Here is a 16,409-nt window from a genome sequence, read left to right as displayed (position 1 = left end):
TATATAAAGTTTTCTCTTAGCCGCATTAAAATCAGTTTTAGTAATACATTTTATTTAACTCAATATATCCATCATTTCAACATGTAATCAAATTAAAATTTAAGGAGAGACTGTGCCCTGCAAAGTTTTCAAACACCTGCAGTGCACTCCGTCCACTCTCCACAGTGCAGCTGCTCAGCGGCCCCACGTTAGACGGTGTGGGTCTAAGAGAAGGTTTCTGTCCCAATAGGTCGGGAAAGGCTAGGGGACTCAGAGAGGCTGGGTGAGGTCTTACCCTGCAATCTCTCGGGTCTCCTTCCTGCGGGGGTCTCTTCCCCCTGTGACTGTATCATTTCCGGAGCATCTGTTGTGCCAGGCTCTAGGCTTGGCACTTTAGCTCCTCAGACAACCTTGGATGTAGGCGTCAGCCCCCCTGAGGTTGACAGTTATACCAGGATCTCTGTTCAGAGCCTGTGCTGCCCCAGACTTTCCAGCACAATGGGAACTCAGGCCACAGATCTGCTAGTACCTGGCAGGAGCCTCCAGGACCTGGTCATGGCATTCCCGGAAGCCTGACAGGAGAGGAGGGCTGGAGAGGCCTGGGGCCTCTGTCTGGGCTCCTGACATTGTGGCAGCAGGGGCCCCGGGCGTGAGCTGTGCTGGGCAGCCCAGGAGCTCATGTTGCCTGGATGGTCTCCACAGGACCGTCTGGTATGAGCTGCAAGCAAGAGACTGGCCCTTTAAGAACCAAGCTGCAGAAGCCTTGATCTGGCAGATTGGAAGTGGAGAGGGAATGAAGCGTGTCCTGGCCTCCATCAGTCTGGGGAAGGAAGTCACTGTGAGTAGCCACCTGTTCTAGGAAAGGGAAGAAGGGTGAGAGGGCAGGGTATGGGCCTGTGCCACGGCTGCGCTTCACTCTCACACCTGAGAAGTGGGACCTGGAGGCAGCAGGTGTATGCCGGACCGGCCCCTTCGCTGCTGCCTAACAGGCCTCTGTCCTTGATTATCCCACGGTTAACCTCTGTCTTTAAAACAAAACAAAAAAATCTTAAAAAAAAAAATAAAAAATAGACTAACCTGACCAGCAGTGGCGCAGTGGACAGAGCATCAGCCTGGGACGCTGAGAGCCCAGGTTTGCAACCCCGAGGTCGCCGGCTTGAGCGCAGGCTCATCCAGCTTGAGCACAGGGTCGCTGGCTTGAGTGTGGGATCATAGACATGACCCTTTGGTCGCTGGCTTGAGCCCAGGGTCACTGGTTTCAGCAAGGGGTCACTGGCTTGGCTGCAGCTTCCTGGTCAAGGCACATATGAGAAAGTAATCAATGAATAACTAAGGTGCCACTACTATGAGCTGATGCCTTTTCTTATCTCTCTCCTTTCCTAACTGTCTGTCCCCCATCCCCACCTAAAAATAAATAAATAATGAGTGACTCCAGCAGGTATCTGGGCAGCGTAACAATGGGAGGGTCTGAAGGGAAACACCTGGTGTTTGTCCAGGTCGAGACTTTCTTGTTGGAGTCGTGCCCATCGGCAGGGTCGCCACCTGCAAACTCGGGGACAGGCCGAGCGGTTGATTCATCTTCCACCTAGTTCTTAACAAATCTTAACATTTTCCTCCTTCGACTGGTAGCCAGCAGCTTGGCATTTCTGAAAGACTCATTTATGACATTATATTTGGGGTATTTTATTCTGTAATAGTACGTGTCACCTGGCTGAAGTGCAGAATATTTGTACAGGTATGCACCCCCAAGAAGCCTAGTCTGGAGCCAACACCAGGCTCTTCTTTGGCCAACTGATTCCACTTCATCTGGGGCCTGGGGCCAAGGGGCGGGTGCTGAGCACCTCCCCGGCGCTCTTGGGTTCCTGCTTCTTGGCTTCATGGGCTAGAGCCGTCCTCACCATGGTGCGGTCTTGGGTACCTTAGGAGGGTAGTGATGGGCTTAAAGTGGAGGAGTTGGGCTCCTGCTGGTTTGGCAACTCAGCAGCTGAAGTAGCTATTGCATTTGAGTCATTTTAAAATAACTTTTTTTTAGATATATTCTTTAACAAAGTCACGATCATTACATATAGCTGATTTTTATAATTGTGACTTTTTCCACGTGGCATTTTATTATGCTCATTATCTCAGGTCATTGACTGGACCTTGTTTTAAAGCCTGTCTGCCTTTCTGTCCTATGGCTACATCATAATGTAATGGCTTCTCCATTGTTGGGCATTTAGGTTATTTCCAATATTACCTTTTGCAATCAAGTTATAAAGGACACCTTTTTATAAACCAGAGTACATGAGTATGTTTACTTTGTCTGAAAGAAAAGAATATTCTTAGTCAGTTGCCCTCCTGGCAACAATGTCAGTTATCTCTCTGACACTTAGTCTTGGCGTAGAGAGCAGTAAGTTCTGTCTTCAAGGACCGGGGGCACCTGGGGAACCCGGGAGCACAGAGCCACAGAGGCTGCGAGGGAGTCCTGCTCAGCGCTGGCTACGAGTCAGAGTCATCCAGGGGCTCTTTTAAAAATACATGTAGTCAGGGCCTCCGTCACAGATAACAATTTTGTTGACCTTGGTTATTCATCATTTTTAAATAAAGCACAAGTAATTCTAATATACTTCCAGTGTTCTAAACTAATTGAAAGGATTTCTTACAGGGTAGGGTCCTGGGTCCTTTGAAGCCTTTTGATAATGAATTAGGGGCAGAGATAGGACAGTGGGGACAAAGAGAAAATGTTCCAGCAGCCAGCTTCTGGCTCACGAGAATTGTCTTTCCGGTCATGTCTTTTCTCTTTTTTAACACATTGCTGTTGCAGGGTGAAGTGGGTGTTAACTAATGGCAATAAAAATTTATTTTGAATCATAATCAAAAGCAGGGAGTACCCTCTAAGGGGCACCTTTCTCTGTCCCTCTAGTCACACAGCTGTAAGTTGGACTCTGGGTACTGCTTTGTGTACAGAGGCAGCCACAGTGAGTTAGTGTGGACAGGAGGACATCAAAAGGTTAGAAGGGGCCCTGGCCGGTTTGCTCAGTGGTAGAGCGTCGGCCTGGCATGCAGGAGTCCCGGGTTCGATTCCCGGCCAGGGCACACAGGAGAAGCGCCCATCTGCTTCTCCACCCCTCCCCCTCTCCTTCCTCTCTGTCTCTCTCTTCCCCTCCCGCAGCAGGGGCTCCATTGGAGCAAAGTTGGCCCAGGCGCTGAGGATGGCTCCATGGCCTCTGCCCCAGGCGCTAGAGTGGCTCTGGTCGCAACAGAGCAACGCCCCGGATGGGCAGAGCATCGCCCCCTGGTGGGCGTGCCGGGTGGATCCCGGTCGGGCGCATGCGGGAGTCTGTCTGACTGCCTCCTCGTTTCTGGCTTCGGAAAAATACAAAAAAAAAAAAAATAAAGGTTAGAAGGTTCTTCATGAAAACCATCAGTTCCTTACCCAGGTCACTCTCCAAAAGACCAATTCTTGTTCCATCAGCTCTTCATTCCTGTCCCTCTGCTCCTTCCTGTGCTCAGCTGCCATCAGCTTTCCCTGTGTGTTTTTATCATATCGATTGATTTTGGGGTGGCCATGATTGAATCTCCCATACTGTGTCTATGACTTAAGGCTAAGAGCAAGAGAAGCAGTGGGTGTAATATTATAGTAGATTGTAATTGCCATTAGCTGCTGATGAGGTGGTTCACTGGGATTGCAGTTTCTTCTTTGTGGATCCCTCTCTTCCCTTCCATCAGTTACTCAAAGGCTTACCACAATTTTGTTGGCTTTACATTTGGACTGTGGTTTTCTTATGTAATTTTAGCTTTTTCCTGTAGTTTTTAATTACCTTTCTTTTCTTTCTTGTTAAAAGAGAAGAAACGATACCTTTGCTGTATTTCCGGGGTCTTGCAGCTGCTAGGTTGTGTGTATATTGAACGGAACCTCTTTCATTCTTTCTAGAGATTTCTTATCCTTTGAATCAGTGGGATTTGGGGCCTGCTGTAGTGCCGTCATCCTGTTCCTTTTCATTCATTCCTGGGTCAGTTGCAGAATTTCTTTGTATCTTGTGTCTTCCCATTTCTTTATTTGCACTCTAGGAAAATGAGAAAAACCTAAAGAAACTACCTCCCAGTGGATGCAGAGGAGATAATTTTGAAATCCTCGCATCCCTAAAAGGGTCCTTATTTTGTCCTCACACCAGAAAGAGAATTCTAAGTTCACAAGAATTTTCCCTCAGAACATAAAGATTTTTCTCTGCTGTGTACTAAGTATCCTGAGTGTTGTAGAGAGATCTGGTATCGTCTAATTCTCAACCCTTTTGTAAATGCCCTGTATTATTCTCTCTGAAAACTCCTAGAATCTTCCCTTTATCCTTGTTAGTGAAATTGCATAAAAATGTGCCTGAGCTCCATTGGAGCAAAGATGGGCCGGGCACTGGGGATGGCTCCTTGGCCTCTGCCCCAGGCGCTAGAGTGGCTCTGGTCGCGGCAGACAGAGCGTTGCCCCATGGTGGGCGTGCCAGGTGGATCCCGCTTGGGCGCATGCGGGAGTCTGTCTGACTGTCTCTCCCCGTTTCCAGCTTCAGAAAAATACAAAAAAAAAAACAACTGTGCCTGAGAACGGGCTTGTGCAAGTTGACCCCAGAACAGTCAGTCCTCCGCATGCACAGATTGCCGCCCACGGGGCTGATCCTGGAATGATGTGGCCTTGAACTGCATGTGTCAATTGAACTGTGGTCGATTGAAAACCAAAATCCATGTATCACTGGACTCAGGCAATTCAAACGGCTTTGTCCAAAGGTCACCTGTCACTTTTTTTTCTTTTCTCAGTGAGGTCCCTTTATTGACCAAGGCAGCTGAAGATTCCTATTTCCCTCAAGTTTCTGAGACTTTTTCTTTTATTATGGCTTTCATCATTTCCTGCCCTACTGTTTCTGCTTTCTTTGTGGAAGCTTCCGTTAGACAGAATTTGGTCCTCCCAGTGACTTTTCCATGTCTTTGACCTTCCTTCCTTTTTCCCATTCTTACGTAAAACTGGCTCCACATTCTGGGGAGTTCTGTTGACTTTATTTTCTAGTCCTTCCTGATGTTTTGTTCTGGAAGTTACATTATTAATTGCCAGCCCTTTTTCACTGTGTTGGTATCTTTTCTTATGGCACCCTGGTCTTGTTTTATGGTTAGAGCAGCTTCTTCACCTGCACACACGCGCCGTTTCCTCCAGTTGGTGTTTTGGTCCATTTATCTTTGGTCTCTTGTTTTCTTAACATGCCGGGCAACCCCATGGGCTCCAGTCACATTTAAGAACAGAAACCTGAGTTGCCGAGTCTAAGTGGCTGTGCACGCTCTGCTGTCACGTGGGCACTCTGCCTGCCCGTGTGTGCGGGCCTGTCTCCTCATAGGTGGTTCTCCTGGACCCACAGCCTGCAGGGGTGTGGTGTGTACACGCGTGGGTCCCCAGGGCGGGAAGCAGATTGCCAAAGCGAAGAGGGCTGTACTCTGGGGACCTTAGGACTGCTGCGCTGCCTGCTCTGAGCTGCTGCCCTGTCTTTGGTCCTTGTCACCGCCAGCCTCCGCTTGGCAGCACTGTGGCTCCCATGTGTCACCACCGCACCGCACACATTCAGAGCACCTTGCATTTCACCTGCCTTCTACTTTCCATTCGAAGAATTGGTGACTTCATTTCTGATGTCTTTTCCGTTACTTGTTTTCCCAGTTGGTTACTGTGGCCTGAGGAGGAAGGAGGGAGAGGTTTATATGCTTCCTTTTGAACTGGAAGCAGGAGATCTCTTCTGAAATGCAGTTGTTTCCCAGCCCGACCCCAGCAGTGGCAGCAGGTGTCCGGGGGAGCACCAGCTGGGGGTACCGAGAGCATGAAGGGACCCAGTGCAGAGGGCCCCAGCGGGGCCTTCCTCCCCTCGGCCCACTCTCACACCCGCTAATGCCGACTCTGCTCGCAGGAGATCCTGTCTGCCTGCTGGGCTTTTGACCTGCAGGAGAGGCCCAGCTTCACGCTGCTGATGGACATGCTGGAGAAACTGCCCAAGCTGAACCGGCGGCTCTCGCACCCCGGGCACTTCTGGAAGTCTGCTGAGTAAGTACCCTTCAGTGGCCAGACCGGCCAGCCAGGCCTTGGTGGCTCCATCCAGGATCTCAGAGGGCACCGTCTGCCCTCTCTGCCCAGGATTGTGGGGGTGACTCACGGCAGGTTAGCCAGAGCGACTCTTCCCTCACCGGTGGTACCAGGACCTCATGCACTACGTTTATTCCGGAGACGCCTGTAGACAGGTGAACGTCTCTCATTCTCCACTATGACAACTTCCAGGTCACTGTTCCCAGAGCATTCCTGACGCTGGGCCCAGGCCAGGCCCAGATGAGGAAATTCTGCCTGCGACAGGGCCAGATGGGACCATTGGAGATCGGAGCAGCTTGGATACAGGGCATCACCAAAATCCGCAGAGTGGCCACGGCTTAAAATATTGCAGACCCAGGACAGCTGTCTAGTCCCCAAATCAGCCACCTGCCTGGGTCTATACGGAACTCTGGTGCTAGCTGCTCAGCCCAGCTTCTGCTTAATCTCACACTCTTTGCACCCCGTGGGGCAGGGCTGGCTTCCCCCAGGCGGTGGAAACCTCTCCATCTCTTCTCAGTTCTGTCTCATTCCCTTTTCCCTTTGTCCCTCTGCCCTGCTCTGCCCGGACACAAATGCAGACCTCTGCCCTGCCGCAAACACTGTGAGGATCTGGGTAGTCCTTCCTTGGTGCAAGCCTCAATGTCCAGAGCTTTCAAAGTGGGGGCTGGGCGAGATAGGGGGGCACCCACACCTGTGAAAGGCCACATGGGAAATATGGTAGGCATTGTGAGCCAAGAGGGACGTTGGAGTTACAGCTCCTGGCGCTGGGATGGTGGCACGCCAGCAGCAGTTGGGCACAGTGACCCCACCACGTACAGTCTCTATCCCAACCACTCAGCTCTGCCCTTCTGTGTGGGAGCAGGCTGGCTGGGCTCCAGGCAAGCTCTGTGGACACTGAAACGTGAATTTCATGGAATTCTTACATGTCATGAGATTTTCTTTTGATTTGCCTCCCCGCCCCCACCCTTTAGAAAGGTCAGATCATTCTGAGCTTGTGGGTGGTATGGGAACATGTTGTGGGCCATCTGTGTCTGGACCCCTGGACAAGGTCTGTGGTTTTAGACTTTCTTTAAGGCAAATGGCACTCTCTGAAACTGAAATCTGTGTATAAACAGACAAAGTGCAGCTGCTCTTGACAGATGAGAGCAGAGCCTGTGGGCCCCACCCCCTGGGGGGCCCGAGGCACCTGCTGCCATGCACCTGTGTGGGCACCTGCGGGCACCCACAGCCCTGGAGCTGCCCCGGGTGTGTGCAGCAGCGCTCCTCTTAATCTAGAAAGGGCCAGAGAGTACATGTCTGTGGGTGTCGGTCACATGCTCTTAGCTATTGGCTTGGGATTTTTTTTTAAAAAAAAGCTCTTTAAAACAGAACCCTACCCTGGCCAGTTTGCTCAGTGGTAGAGCATCAGTCTGGTGTGCAGGAGTCCTGAGTTCGATTCCCGGCCAGGGCACACAGGAGAAGCGCCCATCTGCTTCTCCACCCCTCCCCCTCTCCTTCCTCTCTGTCTCTCTCTTCCCATCCCCAGCAAAGATGGCCCGGGCGCTGGGGATGGCTCTGTGGCCTCTGCCTCAAGTGCTAGAATGGCTCTGGTTGCAACAGAGCAACGCCCCAGATGGGCAGAGCATCTCCCCCTGGTGGGCATGCCAGGTGGATCCTGGTCGGGCGCATGCGGGAGTCTGTCTGACTGCCTCCCTGTTTCCAACTTCAGAAATAAATAAATAAATGAAACAGTTAGAACCTTTTTGAGGTCAGATTTGGCTTATGTATAGTTTGCTAGCCCCAGTTTTGAAAACAAACCAAACCAGCTTCAAGTTGCAGATGAAGGAGTCCCAGAATGGATGGCCTAACCAGAGGATACAAGTAAGGGAATCTGAGAAATATGGTAAACTTACCTGACCAGGCAGTGGTGCAGTGGATAGAGCATCGGCCTGGGACACAGAGGAGCCAGGTTCAAAACCCCGAGGTTGCCAGCTTGAACGTGGGATCATAGACATGACTCCATGGCCGCTGGCTTGAGCAAGGGGTCACTGGCTCGGCTATAGAGAGTCATATGAGAAAGCAATCAATAAACAACTAAGGTGCCACCACGAAGAACTGATGCCTCTCATCTCTCTCCCTTCCCGTCTTCTGTCCCTGTCTGTCCGTCTCTTTCTCCTTCCCTCTCTCTCTCTCTCTTTCTCTCTCTCTCTAAAAATAAAAGAAATATGGTAAACTTTGCCAATTGGGCCAGTTGCAGGGATATTCTAGAAGAAGGACAGTTTGTGGCTAAGGAGTACTGTATTTCATGATACAATATTAGATTGACTGTTTTGTTCTTAAGATGGGTCAGAAGCCCTGGCCGGTTGGCTCAGCGGTAGAGCGTCGGCCTAGCGTGCGGAGGACCTGGGTTCGATTCCCGGCCAGGGCACACCGGAGAAGCGCCCATTTGCTTCTCCACCCCTCCGCCGTGCTTTCCTCTCTGTCTCTCTCTTCCCCTCCCGCAGCCAGGGCTCCATTGGAGCAAAGATGACCCAGGCGCTGGGGATGGCTCTGTGGCCTCTACCTCAGGCGCTAGAGTGGCTCTGGTCGCAACATGGCGACGCCCAGGATGGGCAGAGCATTGCCCCCTGGTGGGCAAAGCGTTGCCCCTGGTGGGCGTGCCAGGTGGATCCCCGGTCGGGCGCATGCAGGAGTCTGTCTGACTGTCTCTCCCCGTTTCCAGCTTCAGAAAAATGAAAAAAAAAAAAAGATGGATCAGAGTCCAATACAAATCAGAAGTAATAGAATATTGCTATTAGTGGTGGTGTGGTTTTTACTCAGCCATTGCAGAGCACCTGCTGTGTACCTGGGGAGACAGAAGGCCACAGTGGGCCGTGGCCGGAAAGGAGTTTACAGTCTAACTGGGGATAAAGACAAGCACACATACACTGTATGTTTACACAGCTGGACTGTTTTGTCACCTCTATTCCCAGCTCCTAGCACAGTCCCAGGAACATAGTAGTTGCTCAGTAAACATTTGATGGGTGAGTGAATGAGTGAGGGAAAGATTGCTACATGCTGAGTGCTATAAAAAAAGCATAGCCTCTGTGGGAATATGGACGGGGCCCTCTGTCCACCCAGGGAACTTAAGGAAGGGTCACTAGCAGGGTTGTTGGAGGTGGGTTTTGAACAGGAATTGTCCCAGCAGAGACCAAGTAGCCTGGGGTTCTCCTGAACTTGCAAGAAGTTCAAGGATCTGGCTTGTCAGACCTCAGGCATCTCATTAAACAATATGGGCCCTGGGCCTGACCAGGCAGTGGCACAGTGGATAGAGTGTTGGTCTGGGACACTAGAGGACTCAGGTTTGAAAACACGAGGTCGCCGGCTTGAGCATGGGAACATAGAGATGACCCCATGGCTCTGCTGGAGGCCCCTGGTCAAGGCACGTATGAGAAAGCAGTCAATGAACAACTGAGGTGCCGCAACGAAGAATTAATGCTTCTCATCGCTGTCTTTTCCTGTCTGTCCCTACCTGTTCCTCTCTCTATCTCTCTCTCTTGCTTAAAAAAGAAAAAAGCCTGACCTGTGGTGGTAGAGTGGATAAAAATGCTGAGGTCGCTAGTTTGAAATCCTGGGTTTGCCTGGTCAAGACACAAACAGGAAGCAACTACTATGAGTTGATGCTTCCTGCTTCTTCCTTCTCTCTCTCTTTCATTCTCTCTCTCTCTCTCTCCTCTCTCTAAAAATTAATAAATAAAAAAATTTTTTTAAAGTAACATTTAGCTTGATCAGGCAGTGGCACAGTGGATAGAGCGTCGGACTGGGATGCGGAAGGACCGAGGTTCGAGACCCCGAGGTCGCCAGCTTGAGCACGGGCTCATCTGGTTTGAGCAAAAGCCCACCAGTTTGAATTCAAGGTCGCTGGCTCCAGCAAGGGGTTACTCAGTCTGCTGAAGGCCCACGGTCAAGGCACAAATGAGAAAGCAATCAATGAACAACTAAGGTGTCACAACGAAAATCTGATGATTGATGGTTCTCATCTCTCTCCGTTCCTGTCTGTCTGTCCCTATCTATCCCTCTCTCTGACTCTCTCTGTCTCTGTAAAAAAAAAGGTAACATTTAAAATAAAAACAGTATAGGCCCTGGCTTTCTCATCCACAAAAGAAAAAGCTGTGCTAGGTGCCCACTGCACTCAGGAGCTGGCTCCAGACTCCCTAAGGACCATAGAGAGCCCCCCTTCTCATTTCACGGATGGAAACTGAGTCTCAGAAGGGGGCTGTTTCTGGCCCAGCACAATTAGTTTTTGCCTCTTAAAGAAAAGAATGCCACCCTGGCTGGCTGGCTTAGTGGTAGAGCATCGGCCCAGCGTGTGGATGTCCCAGGTTTGATTCCCAGTCAGGGCACACAGGAGAAGTGCCCATCTGCTTCCCCACCCTTCACCCTCTCCTTTCTCTCTATCTCTCTCTTACCCTCCCACAGCCAAGGCTCCATTGGAGCAAAGTTGGCCTGGGCACTGAGGATGGCTCTGTGGCCTCTGCCTCAGGAGCTAGAATGGCTCTGGTTGCAACAGAGCAATGCCCCAGATGGGCAGAGCATCACCCCCTGGTGGGCATGCCGGGTGGATCTGGGTCGGGCGCATGCGGGAGTCTGTCTGCCTCTCCCCCGCTTCTAACTTTGGAAAAATAAAAAATATATATATTTTAAAGAAAATAATGCCAACATACCTGAATGAGTCTGTGTCAAAGCTTCCTATTCAGAACTTTTATTTCTGCACACTCAGCCTCTAATTCTCGTTTTGTTTTTCTTTTCCATCGGTTTTGTTGTCTTTTTTTATTTTCGGGGGGTGGCTGATGTGATGGCCTGTCCTGTCATCTCCCCTTCTCCTTGCATCATGATTCCTGTGGCTCCTCCTCCACCTGTCCACCTGGGGGCCTGGCTCCACCACCTGCTGGACTTCGCTGTTCTCACACCTGGCACAATGATCACGGGGCACTCCCAGTCGCTGGCGAAGCCGATACTACGGGAAAGGACGTTACGGTCACCCTGACTTTAAGAACTCCTGTCCAGTTCTGGAGGAATAGTGTGTCTTCTGTTACTTCCTGCACTTTCTGCCTGTTTGCAGTTACCCCTTGGCATAACCGCTTTCTGTTCTGTCTGCATCCAGCTACCTCATCTTTGCTTGTTTTTTCCTCATGAACCAAAGTGAAGAACCAAAGAGAGCTCTGCAGGATTGTATTTCTCTCGCCGCGGTGGGAGAAGACCCACAGCGTGTGTCAGGGCCTCTGTCCGCACACTGTGGCAGAGCATGGCTTGTCCCGGGTGGGAGAGACCTGGCATCATTGTCTGAGTCCCCGGATGCCTTCTGGCCAGAGCTTAAAGAAGGGAATGGAATGCAGGGAGCGGAAATAGTGAACTCCAAGAAGTCTATTTTGATAGTCAAGGGCCAAGGGGCAGTGGGCGCACTGCCCAGCCTCTGTATAAAATCCTGGGAGGTTCTTTGTGTTAGGCTCCCTTACGCGTTCATTCTGCTGCCCAGCCTGGAATGGAACAGGGGCGTTCCTTTCTCTCTCTGCAGGGAGAGAGGGTCCCCTGACCTGGCCGGGCTTCGGCTGCACCCCCCCCCCCCCCCGCACCCTCTGGAGCTCTGTTCTTACGCTGCTCTCCCCTTCTCTTTCCTCCCGTAGGTTATAGGCCTGGCTGCCTCGCATGTGCCTGGGGCTTTCTTCCTCCTAACCGTTGCTCGGCACCAAGACTTCCGCTCAAACGCAAACTGAGATGCAGGCACTAACCCCGGGGATGCCATCTCTGCTGTTCCAGTCTTCTCTCCGGAAACTTCTTTTGCTTTGTTTGATTTTAAACCTGGCCCCTCTGTCTCTGCGGCCTGTGTGTGCCTAAATGACTGATCTCACGGAGGACCCCCTAACAAGTCCCCCCAGAACTGGCTCCCTAGATGCAACTTCATTCTCTCTGGCCCTTCCTCTGTGGGGTGGTGGTGTTTTTTTTTGTTTGGGTGCTCCTGTCTCCCTACTAACAGCTCAGTGAGATCTACTCCCTCCCCACCACCCTGCCGACCAGCACGTTTCCAACCGGGATGTTGGCCTTTCAGTATCTGGGTCCAGAGCACAGGGGGAGGGGTTTTGCTTGGCTGTTAATCCATCGGGATCTCTTCCCAACAAGGAGTGGGATGATTTCAGAGCTGCCCAGGGTCAGTCCCCTCTGTGGGCTGGCGGTGGTGGACACCGTGAATTCTGTTGCCATAAAAGACACCAGCTGGGAAAGACTGTGTACTCGGCAGCACACTCAGGAATGTCATCCTAAAGCTGGGCTGGGGGGGGGGGGGCTGTTTTCAAACAATTTCACTAATGAATACAAAACCCCTGTCGCTTTCCACGTGTCACTCCTTTTACATCTGCCCAGTGCAGACGGAAAGCACCAAACCAAGAGAGCGTTCATCAGGAGTGTGGCCGACAAGGCACACACAGAGTGCCTCCACTGCTGGCCAAGTGCACGTTCCTGGGGCCCCAGACCTGCACCCGGGCCTCGGGAAGCAGGCCCTGACCACCCACAGCCTGCTTCCCAGATGGTTCTGATGTACTCCAGTGTTTGAGGACCACTTCTAGAAGGAGCATGTGATGTCACCATTGGTACTGGGGGTCAGGCTTCTGTTCTCCCCCAATTCCACTTTGAGCAAGAACTTTCCTGGGCTGCAAGTGAGACGGCAGTTCAGACAAGCCCACAGCAATCCCTGGGCATACTGGGTGCCGGTCACTCTGCTACAGACACGCCACTGCCCTCTAGGAGGAGAGTGTGGCTGAGGTGTGGGTCCCCCAGCCAGGTAGGACCAGCAGCAGCTCTGCCGTAACGCGGCTGCTGGCCGTGTAATCATTCTCACTCCTTGGTGGGCTGGGTCCTCTGCGGTGCTTCTGGAGCTGGCCCGATTCTTAGCTTATGTTATCCTAATTCTGATTGAGACCGCTGGGGCCATAACCCTTGTTTTTGTTCCTTTTTGCAGCATTAACAGCAGCAAGGTTGTGCCCCGGTTTGAAAGGTTTGGCTTGGGCGTCCTGGAGTCCAGTAATCCAAAGATGTAGCCAACTGTGCAGTTTTTTTTCACCGATCTTTTTCTTTCTTAAATGTGTTTCTAAAACATCCAAACCACCACCACAACAAAAGGCAGCACTCTTCGAAGCGTCCGCCACTCTCCTGAGTGCCGCAGGTCGGGAGCGTGAGTCCTCGATCCGGACTGTTTGTTCACGAAAGACACTTTGGTCCTAGAGATGGAGCCGCACCTGCTGTTTCTTAAAATGATGTCACCAACAACCAAACCTGTCCCGACAGGCAGCAAATGTTTACATGCACGCTTCTGTGGAGTGAACTTGATGTTTTACAATAGGTAATAATAAAAATGGGCTGTGTGGGGTACCCTGGCACCGTCGGCCGGGACAGCGGAAGTGGCTGGCCCCTCTGGAGAGCCGTGTAGGCAGTGAGCCCAAACTGGGCCCAGAGGAAGAAAAACATCAGGACTGTAGATGCTCTCGGGACAGGACGGGGGTGGTGGGGCCACAAGATTTGACCTGCCCTCTGCCCTGGCCCTAAGCCCTCTTGGCGCAGAATCTCCCTCTGCAGGGATCTCCGCTTGTGCTAACAAAAGGGCACTGTCCCTTCCTCCTCTTGCAGAAGAAACCCTGGCTAGGAACCGAGCTGGATCATGAGGGTCTTCGGTTCCCAGAGAGCTGGGGTCCACCTCCGACCCCTGCAATTCAGCCCATACCAGTTGCAAACATAGAAACAGATAAAATCCAAATAACATCTGCACTGATCCAGTGGTTCCTAACCAGGGCTTTCACTGTCTGTAGAGATGTTTCCTTCATGAAGGCCCCAGGGAGGCACCAAGGAGGTGGGATGCTTTTCAGACACATCCCAGCCCCTGACTGACATTGGACCCCAGAGCTAAGGCTGTGCATGTCACAAAGGCTCTGTGAGAACAAGGAAGGTTAGGGAGGAAGTAGCAGTAGTGGGTCCCCGAACCCCCGCCCCTCCCAGCCACAGGGTACCCTGATCGGCCCCTTAGAAACCCCAAGGTTCTGCTCCAGTCCTGTGAACCCTTCAGCTCACTCCTGGCTCCTCCAGGCTCCTCTGCTGTCCATGTTCAGAGCAAAGGTGGGAGGCAGTGTCCCCCTTTCATTTAGAGCCACCTAGCGAGCCCCCGCCCCTGCCCCCCAGTCTTCAGAGCCTCCCCAAGGACCTAGCCAGGCCCTCTGCTTGTCAGGCCTCCCTTTGAACTGGAAGGGAAGGCTAGATTTGGGGAAGTCCGTGATGTGAGAGCATCCTGCCTGTCTTCATTAGAAGCTGTCGCCTAAAAAAAGTTCCAAGTGGGAAAGAAGCCTTTCACTGGACGTATGTCATTTTAGGCTCCAAAACCAGAAATGACCAAGGGTGAGGAGGATGGCTGTGTGGCTGGATTCAGACCCAGAACCTGTGTCTGCTCTGAGCCGAGACGCAGGGCGGGGGCACGTGGTCCTCCCACCCGTCTCATCTAGCAGAGCTCCCGACCCTCAGAGCCCTGCCCGGAGTCTAGCCAAAATGTCATGTGAAACAGACCACTGTCCAGAAGCTGAGAGGTAGTCTATGCAAGGTACTCGGGGCTCCCGCTGCCCATCAGCGCTCCAGACATGAGCGCCTTGCCCCTTCCCACTTAGGGCATGGGGAGGAAGCTGGAGGAGCTGGAAATCAGTGGGGCTCAACTCCATGTGGGTCTGTTCTCTGTGGGACCGTCCGTTTCCCCCCATCATGCCTTTGACCTCCCCTGTCAGCCCTCTACATGGTCACACACACCCCCCGGAGCCACACAGTGTGTGACCATTGCTTCTGGCTAAGATAGCCGCCCCCCACACATGTGGCTATGCCTTACCAGAGGTCAAAGTTCATGTGTCTCCAGCCTCAACCTTCCCCTCCTGGCCGTGGTCGTGCCGATGAGCCCAGAAGTTGGACAGCAACTGAGCAAGTCGGGCTCAGTGCCTCCTCAGCCCACAGAAAGTCTTGAGTTCTGTTTTTTTCTCATGAGTGCCATACTCGTGGGTCAATTCAAGCTTTCTTTGAGCATCTCTGTGTCTTGCACAAGTGCTGGGGGCCTGGTGACAGGAGCGGTTGCAGTCCCACCCTTCAGGAACTGACGATCTACCAGGAACCCCCCAGAGTGTAGCCTGGGGACACCCCCTTCCTCTCTAAGGCCCTGGGCAGCCCCCCACTCAGCTTAAACCTCTGCACTCCCTGTCATAAGAATAACACCGGAGGAATCTCCCCCCCCTCCACGTGGTGTCCTCTCTCTCTCTCTCTATTTAAGTGACTGTGAACGAGGTTAGGAAGACATGCTCACCCTTCCGTGTGCTCTCCCTGTCCGCCCAGGAAACACATGAAGGACAGCAGATACTGTGAATTCAGCCCTCATGGCCAACTGTGAAGGGGATGGGGAAGCTGGGAGGGCCCCGTTGGTGAGAGTTCTGGGGGCTGCAGAGGTCCCCACCGGGGTCAGAGAGAGGGACCCTCCGGCCAGTTCCCAGCCTCACCTCCAGGACCCTAGGGTCTGTGTCCCTGCTGCCTTTAGCCACCAGAGTCACAGCCAACTTGAGGTCTTGAATCCTAACGAGTTCCCTGTTAGTCGTGAGCAGTGTGTAGCAAAATTGGCCTCTCATGTCACCAAATCAAAGATGTGTGCAGGGCCCTGGAGCCCGTCCCCTTGTGGTGTTTCTTGTGATCTTGGAGGGGAGTGGCGCACCCTGTAAGCTTGCATTCTGTTGATTTGGGGACCAGCGGAGACATAAATGTGAAGCCCAGTAGGGAGCTTGTGCGGTTCTGCAGCGTTGACCAGGATGTCACCTGGGTGTGCAAGCCCAGCGTCTCCTGTGGCCACAAGGCACACACTTGCTTTTTTTTGAATGTGATGTAAAATTTGTACAGTAAAAGTTTTTATATTTTCTATCAACTGCATTTGTCTTCCAGAAAGGCTATTAATTTAAATTAAAATGATTAGTATTAACGAACGTGCTGTATCACTTTTTGCCACTGGCAAGAACACACTCAGCCAGGCCACGCCTGGATATCTGGAGTTCAAATAAAATTGTACCAAGGTGTCTGGGGCTGGTGTCTGCTTGGGTCAGTCAGACGCGTATGGGGGGCTGCTCAGACGGTTGGCTTGGGAAAAACGGGAATGGAGGGGTCAGGGTGTTTGGAGCCCCTCTGGATGCGCCTTCCAGAGAAAAGAGAAGTTATGCATGAACCTCAAAGGCAGATGTTTCCAAACAGATGGAGAAATGGAGAAGGAACAGCATCAAAGGCCTGTGGTGCACAGAGGAAGGTCATCCAGCCCCCAGCATGCCAGCTGGTGGTCAAT

General features: G+C 52.0%; 1 protein-coding gene across 4 annotated transcripts in view; it reads left to right on the top strand.

Annotated features, from left to right (window-relative positions):
- Nucleotides 1–16,055, top strand: part of KSR1 (kinase suppressor of ras 1) — a 160,784-nt gene extending 144,729 nt beyond the window's left edge. For 3 of the 4 annotated variants that reach the window (XM_066263274.1, XM_066263271.1, XM_066263270.1), the window contains 3 exons: nucleotides 682–817; nucleotides 5,889–6,022; nucleotides 13,032–16,055. In XM_066263274.1, coding sequence (XP_066119371.1) covers nucleotides 682–817; nucleotides 5,889–6,022; nucleotides 13,032–13,110 — 349 coding nt within the window. In that variant the 3' untranslated portion in view covers nucleotides 13,111–16,055. Of the gene's footprint in view, nucleotides 1–681; nucleotides 818–5,888; nucleotides 6,023–11,018; nucleotides 11,100–13,031 lie in introns of all 4 variants that reach the window. The other variant, XM_066263272.1, reaches the window with a different exon arrangement.
- The last annotated feature ends 354 nt before the right edge of the window (nucleotides 16,056–16,409 follow it).

Source organism: Saccopteryx bilineata, chromosome 2 (assembly GCF_036850765.1).
Source record: "Saccopteryx bilineata isolate mSacBil1 chromosome 2, mSacBil1_pri_phased_curated, whole genome shotgun sequence".
Classification (NCBI taxonomy): Eukaryota; Metazoa; Chordata; class Mammalia; order Chiroptera; family Emballonuridae; genus Saccopteryx; species Saccopteryx bilineata.
This window is presented reverse-complemented; position numbering and strand designations above follow the sequence as displayed.